The 23,509-nt window shown below is 40.7% G+C and overlaps 1 protein-coding gene across 1 annotated transcript in view; it reads left to right on the forward strand.

The window, feature by feature from the left end:
* The window catches only part of ANO6 (anoctamin 6), a 445,002-nt gene that overhangs the window by 287,257 nt on the left and 134,236 nt on the right, over positions 1-23,509 (forward strand). Inside the window, exons 5-7 of the mRNA XM_078675703.1 lie at positions 17,302-17,580; positions 20,254-20,367; positions 20,559-20,674. Of these exons, the coding sequence (XP_078531829.1) occupies positions 17,302-17,580; positions 20,254-20,367; positions 20,559-20,674 (509 nt within the window). The remainder of the gene's footprint in view (positions 1-17,301; positions 17,581-20,253; positions 20,368-20,558; positions 20,675-23,509) is intronic.

Genomic DNA, 23,509 nt, shown 5'->3' on the forward strand with positions numbered 1-23,509 from the left:
GACAGGATTGAATTGTATGCGGATGACGTCCTCTCCTTCCTCACAAATGTGAACAGAACGGGGCCCCGGCTCCTGTGCATAATGCAGATTTTTGGGGAGACCTCTGGACTTTATATGAATCCCCGCAAGTCTACCTTGTGGAGGCTCGGAGGTCGGGAAGAATTGGGCACCTGGTCATCATCGATCCAGCTGGCAATGGGAGGATTGAAATATTTGGGGGTATTTATAATGCAAGTGCCCCCAGTTTCTTGGGAGCCCAACCTGGTACAGGTGCGGGTGCGAGTATGTGCAGATATTAAGACCTGGTCCCATGTGCCACTGACGATCTATGGCAGATCAGCCATATTTAAGATGGTCGTACTCCCCGTCTTCTTTATCAGTTACAGAACAAGCCATATCCGATCCCCCCGCTGGTTCAGGCAGGTAAATGCTGCTCTTTGGCAGATCTTGTGGGAGGGGGGCAAGGTACATGTGGCCCTGCGGACTTTTTTTTTTATCCACCTATTGTGGAGGACTGGCACCGTCGTATATACTGTCATATTATCGGGCATCTCATTTGCTTGTATTGAACGAATGGTGGTATGGCGGTTGCGAGGACCCAGCTTACGCAGAAGAAAGGCGGCTCCTGGGAGACCACTCGCTAAACAAGGTATTTTCCTCTGCATCACTGCGGGGATTATTACCCTCGACAACGAAGATTGTGTTCAGATCTGGAGGCAGGCATTGCGTAGGATGGGGTGGTGGAACATATGAACGCAGGAGACTCTCCTCTTGGATAATGGGTAGTTGCACAACTAGCGGCCCTGCAGGGATTCCGGGGCTGGGATCATATAGGGATATCGGTCTTGGGGAACGTCATGAGGGGTCCAGTACTGAAATCCTTCCAGAACCTTCGGGCGGCATTTCATATGCCAAAGTCCCAGTTCTTCAAGTATCTACAATTTCGACACGCTCTGCTGCCTAGTCTGGCGGGTTTGGAGTCTTTGGCTGAGTTTAGCCCCCTGGAGGCCAAAGTTTTTATGGGAGAACACCAGGACCGTAAGATCTCCAGGATATATTAATCCCTGGTCATCCACCGCTCCTCCACACTACAGAAACTCCGGGAAGATTGGGAAGGGGATTTAGGTCCCTTAGAGGAGGAAGATTGGGTGGAGGCCCTGGTTGCCCCACGAGGAGCGGCCATAGCAGTGCGCCTGCGGCTGGTTCAGTTTAAATACCTACTTGGGCCTACTACACACGCATGCGCTTATGGAGGGCGGGGATGATTACCTCCCCTGCCTGTCTCAGATGTAATCAGGAGGAAGGTACGTTGATTCACACGGTTTGGCTGTGTCTCTCCCTAGATCGTTTTTGGAGGGGGTGTTCAATTGTTTATCGGAGGTGCTGGGTTCGAATCTTCCCCGCTCTCTGAAACTAGCGCTACTACACGTCATGAAGGGGATAGGCGGCAACGTTTACAAATGGCACTTATTGTTATTGAGTCTTACGTTAGCCAAAAGGTACATAGAGAGGGCGTGGAAAGCACTGAGGCCCCCCGCATTGGCCGCATGGAAGAATGGCCTGGACTTTTGCATGGGCCTAGAGAAACCCATCTTCATCACCAGGGGGTGCCCCCTAAAGAATGTTAAAATATGGAAAAGGCAGGCAGAATATCAGGGATTGCTCCTAGACCCGGTTCCGGTAGAACAGGACCCGCGTTTATAGGGCTCATTGGGGAGGATTCAGGTAGAGGGGTGGGTGTTGGAACCCTGGTGGGCAGCTTTAATTTAACATTGGAATGGTTCTGCTTAGAGTGCGTGTATAGTGCGAACGGGGGAGGGGGTTGGGGGAGTTGCATTTTTATTGTATTACCTTTAATTTTTCTTGGGTATCATACTGCAAAATGTCAGTCAATATTACATGTTCTGATCCAGGGCCTGGCAGTATCTGTGCCACTTGACAAATAAAATTTGTTTGAAAAAAAATTAAATATTATGAGTGCATTGATCGAGAATATGGCACAATTTTGTTTTGTCCAGTCCGATCTGCTGGATGTTGAAACCCTGTCCGCAAGGTATTCTGGCTGTTGATGCCAATAGCTCTGTAGTATGTTAAGTACAGATATTTCAACTGGATTCTTGCTGGGAGAGGGAGTCATTCCAGTCTCATCTTTGCTGGAGTTACAGCATGGATGCTAGTTTTGCTCAAATGTCTGTGATGCCTGTTAGCCTGATAAAGAGAGCTTTATTATCAATGGATCACTGACATAATATCAGAAAATAAAAATATTGGGGCCCATTAGCATGGCGGGGGGGATCACCACCGCTCATCAGGCGGTGGCAATCCACCCGCCAAAACACCCCGCCGGACGGCCTTTTACCCCCACCACATTAGCATGGCGGGGGATAACGTGGCAGATGGAAAGACGGCCCGCCACTTTTCCGCCAGTAGGCAAACATCACGATTGCCTACCGGGTGGATAAGACCTATAATATGGTGGCGAAGCATCCATATTATGATGTGGGCGGTGTTATGCCTTTCGGGAATCGCTTTGGGGGCCCGTTGTGGGCCCCTGGGGTGGGAGGTGTACTTGGGGGGTATAGTACCCCCCTACATTGGCATACACAAGGTGGCAGGCACCTCACGGTGTCTGTCACGTTGTGCATGCCAATGCACGCTATGCATTTTCTACATTATGAATATGCGGGATCGGACCACCAGGGTGGCAGATGCGGGATCGGACCGCCAGGGTGGCAGATGCATCCTAATTGGCGGTGCGGGACCGCCGCACCACTGGCGGCCGGTCCAACCACCGCTAGGGTGGCGGGTGGACTGAAGTCTGCCCGCCATCCTAATGGACCCCTAAGTGTGGACAGATTTTCGTGTCAAAGATATTGAGCACCAAAATATTGGGAGCCTAAGTGCAAATAGTTTTGTATATTACTATTCTTAACCCCACGTCTACATACCTTGAAAAAATATCGTCAAGGTACATATATGTGGGGAATATTGAATCCAACAAATTCGAGGGACATAAATATAGTCAAAAATATTGATTAAAAAAAATGTTGATTCCCCATACATATGATGGTAGGCACAACAATGAGAAAATAATATTGATTTACACTAATATTGTTTAAAAACATAGAAAAATAAAATATTGTGTGTGTGTGTATATATATATATATATATATATATATATATATATATATATATATATATATATATATATATATATATATATATATATATATATATTACCTACTGGCGGTCGCCAGTAGGTATATATAGTTAGGATTTTTTCTCTATGGGTTTTTTGAAAATTCTATGTCTAATAACTTTGGCGTTTGTGGACGGAATCGGCTGAAATTTTCAGGAAAATGGCACATTTTGTTTCTGAGCAGCCCTTGAAAATTTGGGGGGGGTTCGTCCAGTGGGGGCCGAGAAAAAAGGGGGGTCCCAAAACGTGTTTTTAACATTGAGTTTTCCATAGGGCGGTTGGCCTCACTTTTAGCCCGAACGGCTGAATGGATTTGCACGAAACTTGGCAAAATTGTAGGGACTGGTAGCCCGATGTGCCTTTTGTAGGTCTCAATATATGTGCTCCAGTGGATTTTGAGAAATTAACGTTTAAAAAAAGATATATATCTGTAACAGCGGACCGGTTAGCGCTCTGGTTCGCGGACTTTTCGCGCAACGGAGCTTTGTGAAGCGAAGCTGATTGGTTCTCCGGCGTCTGTCAACATTCCAAACAGTCCGTAGCGGCCGCCATCTTGTCTCTCGGTAGGATCGAGAGACAAGAGGAGGTGAAAACAAAGGGGGAAATAACTATAAGGGGGCATAGTAGATCCTCGCTGACCCCCTAGGTTTGATGTGGAGGTTTTAAAAGGGCCCCGCGGGGCAAAAAAAAAACAAAATAATAATAATCGAACGGCTGAATGGATTTGCACGAAACTTGGCAAAATATTAGGGACTGGTAGCCCGATGTGCCTTTGCTAGGTCTCAATATATGTGCTCCAGTGGATTTTGAGAAATTAACGCTGAAAAAAAGATATATATCTGTAACAGCGCTCCGCTTCGCGTACTTTTCGCGTTACGGAGCTTTGCGAAGCTGATTGGTTCTCCGGCGTCTGTCAACATTCCAAACAGTCCGTAGCGGCCGCCATCTTGTCCCTCGGTAGGATTGAGAGACAAGAGGAGGCCAAAGCGAAGGGGGAAATGACCATAAGGGGGCATAGTAGATCCTTCCTGACCTCTTAGGTTTGATGTACCATTTTGCCAAGTTTGGTGTAATTCCGTTCAGCCATTCAGGCTGTAGACGTATGTAAATGTCCTATGGAAAATTGCATGGGGAAAACACATTTGAAAGTGTTGAAATTTAGAACCAATTAAAATGTTACTTTGGTTTTGTATTTGTGTGTGATGAAAGTTAATTGGTTATGTATATATGTCAAATGAGAGGAAACCACAGCCATTTTGTGATACTACTGTCTGAGGTACATTTGTGAGGAATTTTTGGTGGTGAATTTCTGGTGTTTGATTTACACAGTACTAACACTTCTGCTACTTTTAAAAAGGTGAGTTGTTAATTTGTAAGGGGAACTATGTTGTACACTTGAAGATAATTTGAAAAATGTTTTCTGTTATTTATTTGCAGTCCTTCTGTTATACTAAATACTTGATGAAGTTAGTTTTATATTATGTATTACTAAAAACGATAAATGAAAGTGATTATTTTTTTCTGCAATTTACAGCAAGCAATTTCAAAATAAAATGGCTCACAATGAAGAGACCGTGGCAATTTCTTTTGAATTGTCCACTACATTGATTGAAATTGAGAGCACCAATAATGAAATATTGTCACAAGGAGGACATGACTTGTATGATTCCATTAGATTGATTGAAATGGACAGCACCAAGAATGAAATATTGTCACAAGGAGATGACTTGAATGATTCCACTACATTGATTGAAATTGAGAGCACCAATAATGAAATATTGTCACAAGGAGGAGATGGCTTGTATGATTCCATTAGATTGATTGAAATGGACAGCACCAATAATGAAATATTGTCACAAGGAGGAGATGACTTGAATGATTCCACTACATTGATTGAAATTGAGAGCACCAATAATGAAATATTGTCACGAGGAGATGACTTGAATGATTCCACTACATTGATTGAAATGGACAGCACCAATAATGAAATATTGTCAGAAGGAGGAGATGACTTGAATGATTTTTTTGATCAATCTCTTGATGGCGAATTTATCGAGTGTTTGGAGACCATAGAGTTACAAGAATCATCATTGCAGACTTTTAATGAGGAGATTCCAGATGAGATGATTGAAGAGGAAATTACTGATGAGGACATGTTACTAGTTGTTTCAAATTTAGAAAATTCTGAAGAATAAATTTATATTTAGAAATCAAAAATTGTTTGAGACATTATTTATTTTTATTTTTAATTTATGAGGTTGTAGCGAAGTGATTGTAGTATAAAATGAGACTTATAGTATAGAGTGCAACATTTTTATGTTACATGGTAAGTTTACTCATATTTACTTCCCTTCTGCCACTATATTATCTCCAATGTGTATTTGACATGTCTTCTTCATCTCCGGCCTCCTTTCTCTCAGTGTGTGTCTCCGATGCATCTTATCGCTGGTATTTTGTGTAATTACAGAAGAGAGTAAAATAAAATAGTTCGGAACGTGAAAAGGGGGCAAAGTAGAGTACTCCTCCCCCCCTAGGCCTTTTTAGGCGGTCCCAAAAGGATCAGTTTCTGCTTTCCTGAGAGATTATGGTATGAGTTCCATATACCACAATAACTTGCATTACAACATGCAAGATATCTATCTCCTATTACCAACTTTTGGAGATATTCGCACTAAGCGCGAATATCTCCAAAAAGTAACACCTGCCCTGAGCAGTTCTTAGCCATGTTATCCAATGGGAGGTGGATAACATGGCTAAGAGTATTAGCTCGGTAATGCATGAATATCGCTGAGTTTTTAGCGATATTCATGCATTGCGGCCGTTTATTATCGCATTTGCGATAAACCTTGATAATAGTAAGGTTTATCTTCGATAATTTCTGACGATGCTTAGTGGTAAAAAATTGGTTGGTAAGCATCGTTAGCGATAAATATCGCTTAACTTTGGTAATATGCCCCAACGTCTGTTAACGTTCGATTCGAAGGAAATGAGGAAGTGTTGAAAAACATTGTCTGCGCCATCTTGCCTTTTTTGAAATGCCACACTTTTGTCGTGCACGGCAGCCATTTTAGATGTCTTGACCAGACCCACTCTCTGCACGCTGTCGATTCGTAGCATGGCTCCTCACCCTCGTAAGCATCTACCCCAGGCACTGGTCACCACCGCTCTCTGTCTTATGCATGGGCAATAAACCTTCCCCCATCTGCGCTGCTCTTCCCTGAGAATCACACTCTGTGCCCGCCCGACACCTCCCTTTCGCCCTATTCACTACCGCACCCTCTGACACTCCTCTTCCTCTGTGTCCGAATGTCCAGGCCGGTCCTAGGCTATCAGCTAGCCCTGCAGATGTAGTTTATGGCCCCAGCTGTAAAGAATCACCCCTCTTCAAAGGAGTTATAGTAGATCAAGGCCCACACCCGATGTGATCCGTCACAGCACACGCGTTCCTACTATCTGAAAACCATCCTGTATTGTGATTGGGGAGGGGACCGAGCCTGAAGCGGAAGATTCCAGGAATGACTCTTTGTACATCAAAGTTTTTACAATTATGTGTCACATTAAAAATATATAGCACTCCAACAAAGTAGTAGGAATATAAAACTTTAATAACATATAAATATATACAACAAAACAAAAACAGTAAAAACATTTAAACAACGAAGAGACCGTGGCAATTTCTTTTTAATTATCCAATAGATTTATTGAAATTGACATCACCAATAATGAAATATTCTTGTCAGTAGCGGTCTGTTGTGCGAATAGTTCCAAGGCAGCAGAACGCGCTGAAATCTAGATGGCACGAAAGTGATGTCTAGTAAGTTGCCGCCCAGCAAAAAACGGCGTGGGGCGCCGCGGGGGTGAGTGAGTCCAGTAGGCACCACAGCTATTCTTACCGGCATTGCAGAATTACTGCTGGGGACAATGCCTGTGCTGTAGCAGGGTCACAGCAGAAACAAAAAGGATTCTGTTGAAGATGTTGTTGGTTTTCAATTTGAAAACAGTTCTGGTGTCAACTGCTATGCTAATGTAGTGGTTAATGTTTTGTTTTCTCTAGAAAATGTAAAAGAGGGGGAGGCAGTCCAAAGTTCCGTTAAAAGGGCAAAGGAAAGGATCGGTGGTTTGAACTATCAGTCAAAAAGGGGAGGGGGTGCAATAATTTTTCCTACCGGGTCACACTGTGCTTTCACCGGAAGTGAGGTCTGCAGGATTGTAGTAATTCAAAGTGAGGCTGGCGCCAGCATGGGAGCGCCGACGTCCCGCGGATACAGTTTCGTCACTCCACGGGCGATCATGGCAGTCATTCCCCATCGGGGGTCGGAGACTCCCGCGGCTCCTCTAGAATCTTCAAGGTCGTGGAGGACTACGGTGGTGGAGTCAACCAGTGACCGGGCCATTTCTTTATGTTGGGCCCGCTCTTGCCAGGTCGACCGCCATTTTGAGAGTTCGGCAGCTACCGGCGATCGCGGGGTCACATGAGCGGACGGGCTCCACCCTGCCGGGCGAGACGTTGCAGCATGGCCACAGTGGAAGAACCGTTATCTAGGTCGTTCCGAAACTGTGCAGCACTGTAGTTGTTAGGATGCCACCGCCTGGAGCGCTGAGGGTGCAGCTGGGAAGCCTCCACCTGGGGAGGCGGGAGAGGCCTGTTCGCACCGTCTCTCCCTCCCAGTGCACCCCACGGCGTCTCGCTTGAGATTTGTTATGGCCGGACCAGGCGATGAGGACGAGGGGGGGGTCGGAGGCATGTGCAAGACATCCCCCTCCAGTGTTGTCGCAGCCATTATAAAAGAAAGAAGTGTCCCGTCCGTCTTCGGGCCGGGCTTCCGGTGGATGTCGGCCGGACGCCCCTGGCTCTGGCCCCATGAACGGGTTTCTTGGTTTATCGGCTGCAGCCGGATCCCGTCGGCCTCGGCCCCCCGACCGTTGGTGGTCGGACCGGAAGAGCATGTGGCGGGACTACCTGCAACTCTCAAGGGCCACCGCGGCCGGACTGGGAGAGAGAGGGGAGGGTCGAGGAGACATTCCCCCCCCCTGCAACTGTTCAGCGTTGTAAAGGCAATCCCCTGGCCGGGTCCCGCTGGTCTCGGCCTCTCCTCCGGCTACACCCTACGTTAGGATCTCCTGGCCGAGGCGTGGCAGCAGGACCTGCCTTATATGGGCTGCTCCCGGCTGGGCGTAGCCGGAACCCTGCCCCACCTTGGAAGTTTCCAGAGTGGGGGTGGATGTTCTACTGACTTGCATTTTCCCTAGTCTATCGATTTTTTTGGCGTGGCAGGCGGTGGGACAGCGAGGGGTGATTTGGTTTCTCTTACTGTTTTTCTGGTCTCTCACCACTGGCATATTTTAACGTTTTCTTGTTTCTAGGACATTAATAGGTTTTATCATTACGTTATGTTATCGTTTCTTTGTTCGTTGTTTAATAAAAGTTCATGTTCATCAGTGGCCTACTGATTTTCGTTTTCCTATTTTTTTCTTTCCAGGTTGTTTCATGGTAAAGTTTCTGTTAACAGGATACAGTGATCACTTCGTTATTATTGCATATGTCCTTTTCACTAGGGGTGCTCTCTGGTCGGGCCAGATGACGTATCTCTAGTAAATGGTCCGGGTGAAAAAGGTGCATCAATCAGTGGGGAGTAGATAGGCATGACAAATTACAACGGGGGAGAACGGTCCGCATTACGTACCCTTTCACTACTTGCAAAGATTTTCCTACGTTTATTTGCAAACAGGGAATACCTCCAAAAAGAACTAATTCCCAAACAGTCAATGTTCGGACAATCAATCAATCAATGAGGAATGAAATAGGTACGACGTGTTAAAGGCTTGCGTTACCTACCCTTCACTATCTGCAAAGGGAGATAGAATATTCCTATTCTTCCTCTTTTGCAGGTAGAGAAGATCGTTAAGAGAATTAACTTCGAACAATTCAATGCTCGATTGAAACAATCAACAAGGGGTACTGTGAACACAAATGAACGCCGCTTATATACATACGCATTGCTATTTTCAACAGGTTGTTCCTAATGTTTCTATTTTAGCGAGGTCAAAAGAGATCCCATTAGTGGCCTACTGATTTTGCTCGATTCCTTTTGTTTTTTTACACGATTTTTCGCTATCTGCAAAGACTAAACAGAGTATTGCGACTCTGTGCTTGTTTGTAAATAGAGAATGAACCAAAGAGAACAATCAATCAAATGGAGAGAGAAGCAGGCACGACGGATTACAAAGGGGGAAAGGGCTGCGTTAACTACCCTTCACTATCTGCAAAGAGAGAGTACTCCTAATAGAAATGAGGGGTGGGGGGCAGCAATCAAAGCAGATCAGTGTGCATAAACACGAAAAAAAAAATTCTTACCACGTACTTGACATTCGACAGCTTATGATATTTGCTATTAAAAAACCATTGAAATTCACTGAAAAAACCATAGGTTATAGACCATATATAGTTAGGAATTAGCATTTACAAAACCTTGAAAATTCACTGAAAAAACCATAGGTTATAGACCATATATAGTTAGGAATTAGAATTTAAAAAACCTTATTTTACTCACACAAAACCATTGAAATTCCATATATAGTTAGTTGCACTAACTATATATTGCGCACCCGCAATCCACTGCTGATGATGTCACATATTACATCATTCATGACATGGTCAGTGACATCACTGATGACATCACTGATGACATCTCAAATGACATCACTGATGACATCACTGATGACATCTCATTTGACATCAATGACCACATCACTGATGATATCATTCATGTGACAATACAATGCATCTCCTCACATTTTAATATAACCTCTGTTTCACCCAGTGTTAAAAACAGAGTATAATTTTTGAAACCATTGACACACCAATACTAGTTACTACATACGTACTCACTGATTCCTACGTCTACACACACATTCACTCATTCACCCATACAATCATTCATACATACAATCACTCATGTTTACAACACAATCATATGCACTCATACACCTATACAGACACTCACACTCTGCCACTCATCCATGGAGTTACTCACACACCTAGTCAGTCCTGTAAAGAATCAATCACACTTCCATTTTCTACTCTATACAGTTAAACATAGAGCACCTTACGTTTTCAACCATATACTAACACATACTTACTCTCTTATACAATCATTGATACAAGTACACATTGATCTGTACAGAGTCACACACCTCCCATCCAGCCACACACACACTCAGTCTCCCATGCAAATACTTGGGCAATCAATCAATAACCCATATAGTTACTCATATAGCTACTGATCAACACATGCAGCAGTTTACAGAACAACAGACATAATGATGCACAAATTAAGACAGTTTAGTCACTAACCCATGCACTCAGTGAGACACATTTAATCACTCACTCATACATTCAGTCATGCACCTACTAAATCCTTCGTCCAGACACTTATACATCCACTCATTCTTCAATATGTAAGACATATTTTAACTTTACAGAAACATAGTCACTGGATGTTGTCATCAGTGATGTCATCAGTGATGTCATTTGAGATGTCATCAGTGATGTCATCAGTGATGTCACTGACCATGTCATGAATGATGTAATATGTGACATCATCAGCAGTGGATTGCGGGTGCGCAATATATAGTTAGTGCAACTAACTATATATGGAATTTCAATGGTTTTGTGTGAGTAAAATAAGGTTTTTTAAATGCTAATTCCTAACTATATATGGTCTATAACCTATGGTTTTTTCAGTGAATATATATATATATATGTATATATATATATGTGTGTATATATATATATATATATATATATATATGTGTGTATATATATATATTATTATTATTATTGCAACAAAAAGAGTAGAGCTCAACTCCGATTTCTAAACAGGCTGACTTTATTCGTCTATATGCGTAGCAGAACAGAAACATTCATAAAATCCTTGCGCGTTTCGGTGTGGTGCCACCTTGTTCACAGGTAAGTGCAATTTGTTTGGAGATGTGTGGTGCAGCTGCCAGGGCAGCTGAGTTCGGAGCACAGGGTTCACGGTTCAATCCCTGGCTCCGGCGGCAGCTCAGCTCAGCACCATGTAACTCTGGGCAATAGCTCGCTTAATTTCCACGAAGGCTCTCAGCGCCTTGAGACCCATAAGGGTTATTAGTTCGCACTTTACAAATACGGATTTAAATTTTTTATCCTTGTGCCTGTAGCAACCAACTACAAGCCCCAGAGTGCACCAAACGTAAAATGTAAAGTCCTCCGTGTGCATTGATGTGTAATTCAATTCTGCTTAATAGCGTTTTTTACACCAAATGTCACGGACATTTCTTGTTTTGTTCCAAGGTGCACACTTTAAAAATTCTCAGCTGCAAAATGCATAGTAGTCCTGCCACGCTTAAGTAATTTGCCTGAAATGCGGAGTTACCAAACAGAGGGTCACCTCTCTCATCTCCCTTTCTCCCACTCGTTACCACCTTGCCATGGAAATCCTTGTTGGCTGGTATACTTGGAAAGCTGGTCATGCCTCCTCCGTAAAATGTTTTCAAAGAGGCTCCATTTTGCTGTTATATAACATTAATATAATGTAAGTTGAATACATTTAAGTAACATTTAATTCTATATTTATATATAAATATACTTATATAAAGATACTCACATACATATATATGTGTGTGTGTATATATATATATATATATATACAGTTAAATATTATAGCACTATTATTAAAAATATGAACATTATGTTTATTTACTACTATATAACCTTTTCCATGCATCGGACCGCCCCCGGCCGCCTGACGTCACGGTGGGTGTGTGCGTCGGACGCCCCCCGCCCGTCTGATTCGCGCACGTGTAGAATTTTCCCGCACAGCGGGGAATGTGTACCGCAGCGAAGCGGTTAAAGCATATATATATAAATATACAAATTTATTTTTATATAATATATATTTATACACACACACACATATAAAACAATATTAACAAATCAAACACTAAATATTACGTAAATTGCAAAATTAAATAAATATAAAAAACATTTACTAAAGATGTTAAAATCATACAAAAAATTCACATATCCAAACCACACTCCTTTACTATTTTAGCAGAAAGTTAAACACACACGGGGTTTCAGGTTGAAGCTGCATTTTAATAATCTATCGGCATGACGCGCTTCATTTTACAAACTTCCTCAGATGCTGCAAATCTCCACTGATTTTCCCGCCCACCTTTTAACACACCGATGCCCCTCTACGATTGGCTGAGGCATCACGGGCAATAGTTGCATAGGGAGTGGCTCGAACTCGGCAATGTAAGTCCATGCGGAGCAGGCACCTATGGTAAGTACTGGCCCCAGTGGGCGGTGTCTGCTCCTTCCCCATGCTTGCTAACAGTCTTTTAGTGGGCGGTAAGCAGCTCCCTTGTTCCCTCACCTCACCGCAGAAATCCTGAATTAAGCATGCCGGCACCGCCAGAGTAAATTCACACATATATATATATATATATATATATATATATATATATATATATATATATATATATATATATATATATATATATAATTGAACACAAGTACAGATAATATTATTAGATATATTTAAACATATAATATAAAAATCTGACAATAATGCATACACTTTATCCACTTTAGTCTGTGCAACAGTAGGGAAAGTGTTGGACTTCAGAGGGGTTAAATTCAGTGCTTAATTTGAGACAGAGCTTTCCGGTGCTAAGCACCAGCACTTAGTTTCGCTCCGCACTGGCACCTAATTGTCAAAACCATACTTAGAACAGTCCACCACATGTGGCGCTGCTCATCTAATTTAGAGATGAGCAGCACAACAATAGTTTAGGAATACAATATGCAGTAAAATTGCTAATACCTGCCACCCCAGCTATTCCTTTAGCTTTGGGGACCTGGAATAATCAGAACGGTCGCATTTACATGCAAGAGAGATGGTTAGTAGCTGGTTTGGCAGCGATGACAGGGGCGATTAGTGGTGAAAGCTGCAGTGGCCTCCTGGTGAGAGCCCTGGCACTTAATATTTTACAAATTAAGCACTGGTTAAATTGACTATTTCCACTCCAGTCTGTCCAACAGTAGGGAAAGCATCTGATTCCAGAGGTTTAAAATGTACTATTCCCACTCCAGTCTGTGTAACAGTAGGGAAATCATTGAACTGTGAAGGGGTAAAATGTAATCTTCCCACTCCCGTCTGTGCAACAGTAGCGAAAGCGTTGGACTCTGAAGGGGTAAGATTAATTATTCCCTGTCCAATCTGTGCAATAGTAGGGAAAGCACTGGACTTCGGAGGTTTAAAATCTACTATTCTCACTCCAGTCTGTGCAACAGTAGGGAAAGTGTTGGACTTCGGAGGGGTAACAATTACTATTCCTACTCCAGTCTGTTGGGAAAGTACTTCCCTTCAAATGCATAACATATATGAAACATAACCCTATTATTTTAAAACAAATATAAAACTCTTAATATGAACTTTATTATTTAACCCAAAAATATATCAATAAAAAAAAAAAACAAATACACAGTTAACATGATTAGTAAATACATGAATAACTATCAATTTAAACAATTGTCATTTATTTATTGTCTCAATTAAATTACCACAATATAGCCCCCCAAATCTACCAGCCCACACTTAAAATATAACAAAAATAAATGTAACACAATTACCAATCAATTAAATATTAATTAGTAATCTAATACCTAATTATTGATTAATTAATAATTAACTTCCCTACCTAGACCCATACAAATCTAGCATTTCCACCTATTATATAACTTAAACAAATACAATTACTCAATTTGCAAATGTATTAATCACTTAATAATTAATTCTAAATGTATAATGAATCATTTCTTTAAAAACGTTCCACCATATACCCCTACAAAATGAACAGCCCACACTTAATATGTAACTTAAAAAATATAATCATTACTCAATTTACATATTTATGACTCAATTAAATAGTTAATAATAAATTATTACTTACATAACTTCCACCATATACCCCTACAAACCCAGCAGCCCACACCTAGTTTACAACTTAAAAATATAATCACACTATTTCAATAAGCATTAATTATATTACTTCATTAACTTCTCACTCTATTCCCCTACAAACCCAGCAGCCCATACCTATGTCATTTTAAAAATGCAATTATTACACAGTTTACATAATTAATAATCTATTAATTAGTTAATAAAACATTATTGATTAATTGTTAAATAAATAACTTCCCACTCCACACACCTACAAAGCCATCAACCTGCTCCTACTATATATATCTTAAAAAACTGCATTTATTACATAATTGACATAATTATTACAATAAATAATTAATAATTAATTTTAATTAACTGCCCACCTCTCACTCCTACAAAGCTAGCAACCTACTAAAATATAAATCACTATTAACAATTAAATTAATAAAATGTCACTCACTTAAAATTACTAACTATATTTAAAAATATTAACAATCATATAAACAAATAACAAATTTCATTAATATATGAACTAATACACATAAAGATAATAAAGAAATATTAACAATATCATCGAAAACAATATGATTTACCTTTTAAAATTGATATTTCTGCAACGCAATATTTTTCTATCACAATATGTTTTAACTCAATATTTCTGCAGCATGATATTTCTAATCTGATATTTGGTCCAAACACCATGTGTGAAGTTATATATAGTAAAACTTTGCTTACCTGTAGAAAATGACCTTCACAATATTTTTGTCCTTGATGTTCTTGACAAGTTATTTTGTCGTCCGATTTTTTTCTTTCCGATAATCTGTCTAAATACCTCATCAATGTGAATTAGGCAGAATCCAGGCCCTTGTGGATCCCTTGTTCCTTCTACAACAAAATCTTGCAAATTAGCTCATTCTGGCAGTGAGAGTTTGCAGGTAATTTCCCACCTGACACCCATGTAAATTGCTCCTGTCTATGGCAGGACAAATAGCCTTTTTTAGGCTCACTGTTCCCCTCCAACGAGGCAGAGGGCCGCCTGCCATATTTAGAGGTCCCCCTACCTGGTAGTAACCGAGTAGACTGAAGAACTAAGAGGCACTTACGTTTAAGTTGTGCCTGCATAGAGTTAGGTTCACAGGAGGTCTTTTGGCTTTGAAATTGGAACTGCTCATGCCAGTGTCACTTGTAAAGTTGGAATGAAAAGGTAAAGGTTTAAAGATTATTTCTGAAGTACAGAAAGTTGCCATTATTTCTGGGAACTGAATGGAAAACTATTCCATAGGAGGGTGGTCAGGTGATGTACTGCTGGATATTGAAACAGCAGAAACAAGAACTTATCCAGATCTCCTAGAAAATCGAGCTTGCTACCAGGTTCATAAATGCATCATTTGTTACAGAGAAAATTAACTCACAACCACAAAGGCCTGATGGACAAAGGATAGAGCCTTATGTTTAGTACACATTTCACAATCAATCAATATAATGTTCAAAGCATTGAAGTGATGCGAGTCAGTGAACGGGTTCTGGCCAGCACCTTGGCTACTGTATTCTAAAAGCAACTCTTCGTGTACAGAAGAAGGCCCAGATTAATCATGGGGTCGATTCCGATTCGGGAAAAAAAAACACTTGGACACATTCCATCTATATGGCACTGCTCAGCAGCGTTCTTTACTAGTGTGGACAACCAAAGAACAAAGCTCAGTGTTCTGCTCTGTCTAAAATTGCTAAATTGCTTAATAGTTGGTCTAGCAGAATCGTATGCCTCTATTGCAGTGTCCAGTACATAACGGGGGTTCAGATGTAAACTGGGATTGTTTTCTGTTTCTATCAGTTCGATGAAGTGTTTGAGAAGTAAAATCTTCAAGAAAACAAATTGAAAATGAGGTGGCAGGAAGAAGGAAAGAAGCCGAGCCAGTACTAGTAGGCAAGCCAGTTGGTAACAGCAGAAGACCGAAGGGTTCCTACTGTGACACAAACTAAAGATATTTGGAGGTTTGAATACAAGCTGCAGCAGCAAAGCAACTGGTGTAAAGGACAGGGTGCCCACAAAAAAGACTAGGAGAAATAAGAATTGGTAAGGAGTGAAAGACAGGAAATGGTGGTCACAAACAGTCATAGAAAGAGTTGCAGCTGCATCAGTGCAGAATTAATTGAGAAGATGTGGGCGAGCGAGGAAATGTAGCACCAATTGGGGTGGGGGGTGGCTGAGAGGTAAGTCAAGCATTGCAGAATAAATTCACCTTCCTTGGAGAAAGAAAGCTCAAGAGGTGAACCTACTGACCTGAATACTAATACTGTCTCCAAGCCACAATGTGTGGGGACAAAGCAATAAAGACGGCAGACGCAGAAACCTTGACACTAAATGGAGGAATCCAAGTTCCAGTGATGCAGAAAAAATAGAGATCCAAATGCTAAAGAGTACAAGTGCGAACATGTTGTAAAATATATAGAGAAGCAATTTTCAATGGAACAATGATAAGGGACAAAGTAACAACACACAAGTCATGTTTGCACTGCCATTATAGTGCATTGAACAATAGGTGTTGCAGTCCACATGTGGCATTTAGCTTCCAGTCCCTGAATACACTTTGTACACCATATCCTGGGAACCTGCATGCAAGTTAAATTTGCCAATTAGGAAAAAAAACTATTTCATCATAGTTAAATGGGGAACACAGGCACTTTACTACTGGTCAGCAGCGGTAAAAGGCACAGAATTCTAAAACAAGCAAAAATATATGGGCCATAAAAATCTAGTTTGACTACATAGAAAAGGCTGATTTCCTAAAGTAGCAAAATGTCCTGAAATTCCTGTTCTAAATAAGAAATGCACTTTTATAACTTTGAAAAAGTTTCCCAATGAACTTATTTTTAATTATATCTAGAGGAGGTTTATATTAACTGAGTTAATTACTTTGACTTGAGCACGCGATTCTATTCGAAATTAAAAAGCTTCAATAAAAGCATAATGATCGTATTTTATAATATATTTCACAAAGGCTTACACTGTAACAGTTCATGCAATATAAAAAAACACCTGTTATTCTGAAGACACGAAAATAAAATATAAAGTTCGTTTTCCTGACAATATGCATTCTTCTTTTGCAGGTTGTAGATGAGAAGCTGATATTTGTAAAAGTACATGCACCTTGGGACGTCCTCTGCACGTATGCCGAGGTTATGCATATCAAGCTCCCTTTACAGCCTAATGATTTGCAAGTACCCGACTCGCCCTTCAGTTGGTTCACAAAATTTTTCAAAGTCAGTGAAGATATTATAAAGCCAGAGCAAGATTTTTTCACTGCTCCATTTGAGAAGGACCGGCTGCAAGACTTCTACATTCCTGACAAAGACCAGTTTTTTAACCCATCAACGAGAAGTCGAATTGTAAGTTTACATTTTGACAGCACATGTGTTATGTCCTTATAGTCTGATAAGCCAGAGGGAGTTCCTATGTTTAAAACCTAACGAATTGTAGGTTGTTTTGCGAAAGACAGCTATTTAAACCTTGATATGAACCAAATCAAATTTGAAGTTTGTAAATACTTATACTGATTTTTTGTTACATTCTTACACATAACTAAATGTAACCATCGACAACATTTGTGTAGCTTATCTTGTACATTTTACAGATATTATATTGTAGTATAAATTCAGGATTATTTGTAGGGGCATACAAATGCCACTTATGTAGTCTCAGGGAGCTATAGCCAAAAACTCAGGGGATGTGTCTGTAAATGTGCCTGGCCGAGAAACAATAACATTTATTATATTTTCTGAAATGGATTAAATAAAACCATTTCAATTCTCAATGTTTTTATTTTGTGTAAAAAAAACTTTTTGTAACAAAAAATTGTCTTAGACTACACTGCATAATGCAGTGATTATTGGCTTATTTAACTTGGATTGGATACAAATTAAAAGAAAGACATTTAGCAAAGATTTACAAATCTAGTAGACTCTGTATGGAAACAAATTTGCAAAGACGCATATATTGGGCAAGTTGCGGGTGAAATGAGTAGCAGAGGATATGTGCATTTTAAAGACCGGATCTTCTTAAAGGCTGTTAAGAAGGATAATATTCTTATTTCATTCTTTCATGAGCCCAAACTTAGTGCTTTTTGGTAATTAGCATAATCAGTCTTAATGCTGCTCCAATGGGAACAGTCCAGCCCCAACTGATAGGCCAGGTCCTCCTGAACCGTAACACAAGCAACCTAGGACTTAGTTCACCCTATTTAGGACTCACCAGCCAGGTATTGCTTGTTTCCATTGACACTAGACTATCACTGATGTATTAACGTATTATTGGGATATTACGAGATAGTGAACAGTTTTTCTTTTACTGCATCACATATTTTCACAACTGGATGTAACATTACTTTTTTGCAGTTCTAGACTCTAGGAGCTAATGTAATAATCACGTTATCAAACAATATGCCCAAGTCCCAAGTCCCAAAGATGGAACTATAACACAGGGCTCTGGATGCAAGGTACAGAGCTAAACACTAATCCAAATCTGCTACTACTATGAATTGTTTCATTGCATCTTCAGCTTGTGATACAATGTGTGTTTGAGGAGCAAAAGGAGTAAAATGTATTGTTATGATTAAAATTACTATATTACATTTTTCTATATGCATTGCTGGAATACTAACCAATGACTAATTAGGAGCAAATAACATTTTTTGCAGATCTGTGAGATATTCCTGACTTTATTTCCCAATCTTTATGTAATATAGAAACCTGTATGGGATTGTTGGAAATACCTTGTCTGTAAGCAGACACTCGTCGATGAGAGTAGATAGGTGTTGCAAATGTGGTAGAAATCTGAATTTAACCTTTGGCACACAGTTATCAATCATAATAACCAGTATAAGTAGGACCTATAATGTACAGGAGATTTATATTTGTGGTTTTAAAATAGCTGCAGACTCCTAAAAAAACACTAGGTGAACTTAAATGCTTGAGAATCCTAAAGTTACTTAACATATTGGTTCTAAAATCCAGATAAAACCTTTTTTGCAGATTATCGAAAACTTTTGTAATTTCCGTATCTCACAGAATCATATGTTTACTAGCTTAATTTAATTTCATTTGATAGTCCCTCGAGAAGAATGCGTCTGAATGTAAAAATAATATTCATCAATTAACATTGGAAATGGACATCGCTATGAATAGATTTAAACTAAAATGATTGTAAAATAAACAACATAAAACATTAACCACATTGTAGTGTAAAGTATTGCACAGCATGCAGAATCACTGGATTACTTGGCACACTCCAGAGATCTGCAGGGGAGAGGTCCACTTTTCAATCATTTGAAATCTCTTCTAGCCATGTGTGTACTCTTAGGCGTAATCTGATCTGCCACATTTGTAGATCTCAGTAACTGTTTTCTAGTGGAGTGAAGGACAGTTAAATAACTAAAATAACCGGAGCCAGGCACTGACTTAATTATTTATTCAGACCACCATAGATTGTATCAAAGGTTGACCCAAGTTATTTGCAGACATTGGGCTAGTTTTCGAAGGGATGTACGGCTTGTAAAGTTATGAGTGTCAAGTGTCCGCACTCGTGGAGGAATCTCCGAGCTTGTGACGGAATCTGCACTGAGAACAGTTTTTCAGTGTGGAAATTCCGCCCTAGTGCAGGGACTCCACACTCAACTTTACGAGTAGTAAGTCTCTTTGTGAATCGGGCCCCCAGGATTTTCCGTTGTATTATTTAAGCATCTGTGCTCTGCATGAGCTGCCCATGTTTAATAGTTCAAGTAGATGTTTTTTTCTAGAATATACTCATATCTTTCATTTCAGGGGTTAGTCCTGTTTGGTGTACCTGTCACTTGTAGCAGCAACAATGCTGCAGGCAGTGTCTGGCCCTGAATCGTGTTGTACCGTTCTGTGGGTACCATTGAGAAGACCAAGGTAGCAGAACTGGGGGAGCTCATTCATGGAATTGATTTGATACTTAAGGACTAAAGTGATCCCCATAGATGTGTTTTCCTCATTTTGATCAACATGAACAAGCTGTAAATGAAACATATTTTGATCTTACAGGTTAATTTTATTCTGTCTCGTGTTAATTATGCCATTCGGGACAATGTGAAAAAATTTGGTATCAACAAATTACTCGACTCGGGGGTCTACAAGGCAGCTTTTCCTCTTCATGATGTGAGTATAAGAGAGTGCTTGGATGGTTTCCCTATAAAGGTTAACTGAACTGCATATTTACTATAGGAAAAAATGAATTTCACTCTACTTCATTTAATTTATTGCATAAAAGATTTATTCTAGAATTTAAGTAGCAATTATGGGACCAGTACCTTGCAAGTCAAATAACATAATTTATTTTTGTTTCCCAGTGCAGATTTAATTATATCTCCGAAGACTCTAACTGTCCCAATGAGCGTTATCTTCTGTACAGAGAGTGGGCTCACCCTCGCAGCTGTTTCAAACTCCAGCCATTGGATCTTGTCAGGTGGGCAGATGTTCCATTTACTAAATTGAAGAACAATGTAGCATCTGTTACACTTTAAAATATTTTTGATTTCTGATGGCCAAGTAAGCAGATAATCAATATGTTTCCGAAAATCGACATGAATAAGGACTGCATTGTTAGTGAGTGTGACCCGGTTTTCAAAATAGAAAAAGTCTTCTCAGAGTTCCACACATCTATGACCAGCTCACATATTGACCAAACGGTAGATAAATGAGAGGAAGAAGACAGGTGAACATAGACTGGAAAGTAGGGACCTAATTTAATTTTTGGTTTGACAGATGGTACTGCATTACATTCACCATCCTGATGCACTACTGTCCGTTGTGTTTTTTCTCTGTCCCTTGCTACCAGGGCTTTCCTGGCTGTGACAGACAGGATAAAAAGACATTACAGTATCAACCATGAACAGGGCGGGCAGTATAATGTTGTTCTTCACATGGCCCTTACTCCGGTACGCCCTTGGAGGAAGCTTTCCGTTGACAGATAACATAAGGCCCTCCTGTTTCTAAATGAGGCAGACATGATATACTGTCGCTTTTGGGAAAGAGTACCCTCTCTACCAAACTCTAAATCAGCCCTAGACTTATATCTTAATGGACGTCTTCTCAGGCAGAGGCCTCACCACAGCAGTAGCATGGCCACCTCTGCAATGTCAAATTGTGTTACTAATCTAGTGCACAATGGATGAATACTCCTACTCCGCACTTTAAGTTTGCAGCGAGTAGCTAGAAACGAAAAGTATGAAGTAACCAAGTAACCTAAAGATTCTCACATAGTGTGTCTGTTGTATGGAAATAAGCCATGAAATGGAAGTTTATCTTCGAGTAGAAGTTTATTCTTAGGAGAACCCCTAACGAACCCTGCCAGACGTAGCTGGCTCAACTGTCACCCCAGACTAGAATTGACATCGCCCACATAGAATGTTAAGTACATCATAGATGAGCGTCATCCAGCCTAGCAGGAAGAGCTCTAATACAGTATAACAGTGTCACAAGGAGAGCAACACCTGTCCCCTCTTCTCAACAAACATTAAATCTTTCAAGTCAATGTTTAACTTTAACTAGACTTCAACCCGTCCTCTTCTGCCTGGCCTCTTTGCCGTATTCATTCTTCTATTATTATTATATCCAATATACCATTTCTTACTTCATACTCCCTTCCTCTCTTGTTTGTATGTCCAGTGCACAAAGTCTTATCTTATACTCCTTACTCCTCCGCTAACAGGTTCTCCAGTGCCTGCATCCTTGTACTTTGATTCCATATTCCCTCCCCAGCATTGGTGGTTACAACCCCAATCCCTTAGCAAAATTGTAAATCATATAGCTGTGCAATACCAAAATGCTGCATTTATATTGGCTTTTCATAATTCTATATCTTCCAGTGGGAACCATAGCCATGGACTAAGACAGGCGTCTATAGAGACAGGGTCCACACACCTCTACACCCTATGTAAATTAAACCTGTCTGGGAATACTGAATGCAGTGCATTCATAGGACATATTGAACCACACCTCTTCAGTAAGGGAGACCTCTCAATTGAATTGTATCTGAAAGACGATATTAACATTTCATACTTGTGGTATTCTGTCTTATGTCATATTTATAGAATTGTATTAGGTCATTTAGAATGTTGGGGTATGGAGTGTGGAGAAGGAGAGAAGTGTTCCAAGAGAGATTGGTTGGATCCTGGTGTTTCTCATTTGTGGTTGTCAAGCTGTTCTCCTATTGAATAAATCCTATCTGAAACCTACCACCTCCCAAGGTCGTTTCTACAATACTTATTTAAAAACATAAAATGACTAGGTTCTTGGTAAAACCCCTGCAGATTGTCATTCACTCTAATCCATTTTAATAGAAACTTAGGGTCTGATTAAGGGTTTAACGATGGTACTCCATCCATCAGGGTGGCAGAGGTCACCTTGATGAACTACCATCCAACAAATTTAGTGATGACTTGCAGCCCAGCGGTCATCTCTGTACCTTGAAAGGAGCTGCCATCATGGCAGTGTACTTCAAGGTACAAAATATTTGGTGGATGGCCACAGTCTGTTTGAACGACCGTCTGCCAAACGTTTACATATTTTTTTATTTTCTAGAAATAAACTCCCAAAGCTAGAGTTCATTTCTGAAAATACATAAATTAATGTCTCGCACCCTGTGCTGTTCTCTCCCAGCGTGTAGGAGTTGTTTTTTTTCTGTCCTTCATCACCAGATTTTACCTGGCAGTGATGAACAGAAAAAATGTACATTACACTGTCCAACTTAAATAGGGCAGGCAGTGTGAAGCCCTTTCTCTGACAGCCCCTACTTCGTCGAATCCTCAGAGGAACCACCTGGGGGCTCCATTAATGGAAACTTTAGAGTCGGCCTATGTCTAAATGAGGTAGGTTTACTGAGAGTTTGACGGACAGGGTACTCTGTTGCATTTGCGATGGAGAAACTGTCCGCCAAACTTTAAATCATGGCCTTAATGTTGAATTAAGCGAACACATGGAGATGATGGATGGAGCACTGAAACTTTTCAGAGGCACACCCCCAGTCACAGATCTGGGTTGAATCCATCATCATTCTTTAGCTCAATTCGCCACCTTAGTGCAGACTCAGCTATATGCAAATCACTTTTGACCCTGTGCCTCATGGGAACAGTCCAGCTCGAACTGCCGAGCCAGTTCTTCCCTGAACCGGAAACAAGCCTCCTGGGACGGGTTTCAGGCTAACAGCTAGCTTAAATCCAGTGGCAAAGTGAGTAAGGGACCCACGTCTGGGCATACCCTGTCAACTTATAGCACACAAAGCAAACACAAGGGGATAAAG

This window comes from Lissotriton helveticus, chromosome 1_1 (genome assembly GCF_964261635.1).
Source record: "Lissotriton helveticus chromosome 1_1, aLisHel1.1, whole genome shotgun sequence".
In the NCBI taxonomy this organism is placed as follows: domain Eukaryota; kingdom Metazoa; phylum Chordata; class Amphibia; order Caudata; family Salamandridae; genus Lissotriton; species Lissotriton helveticus.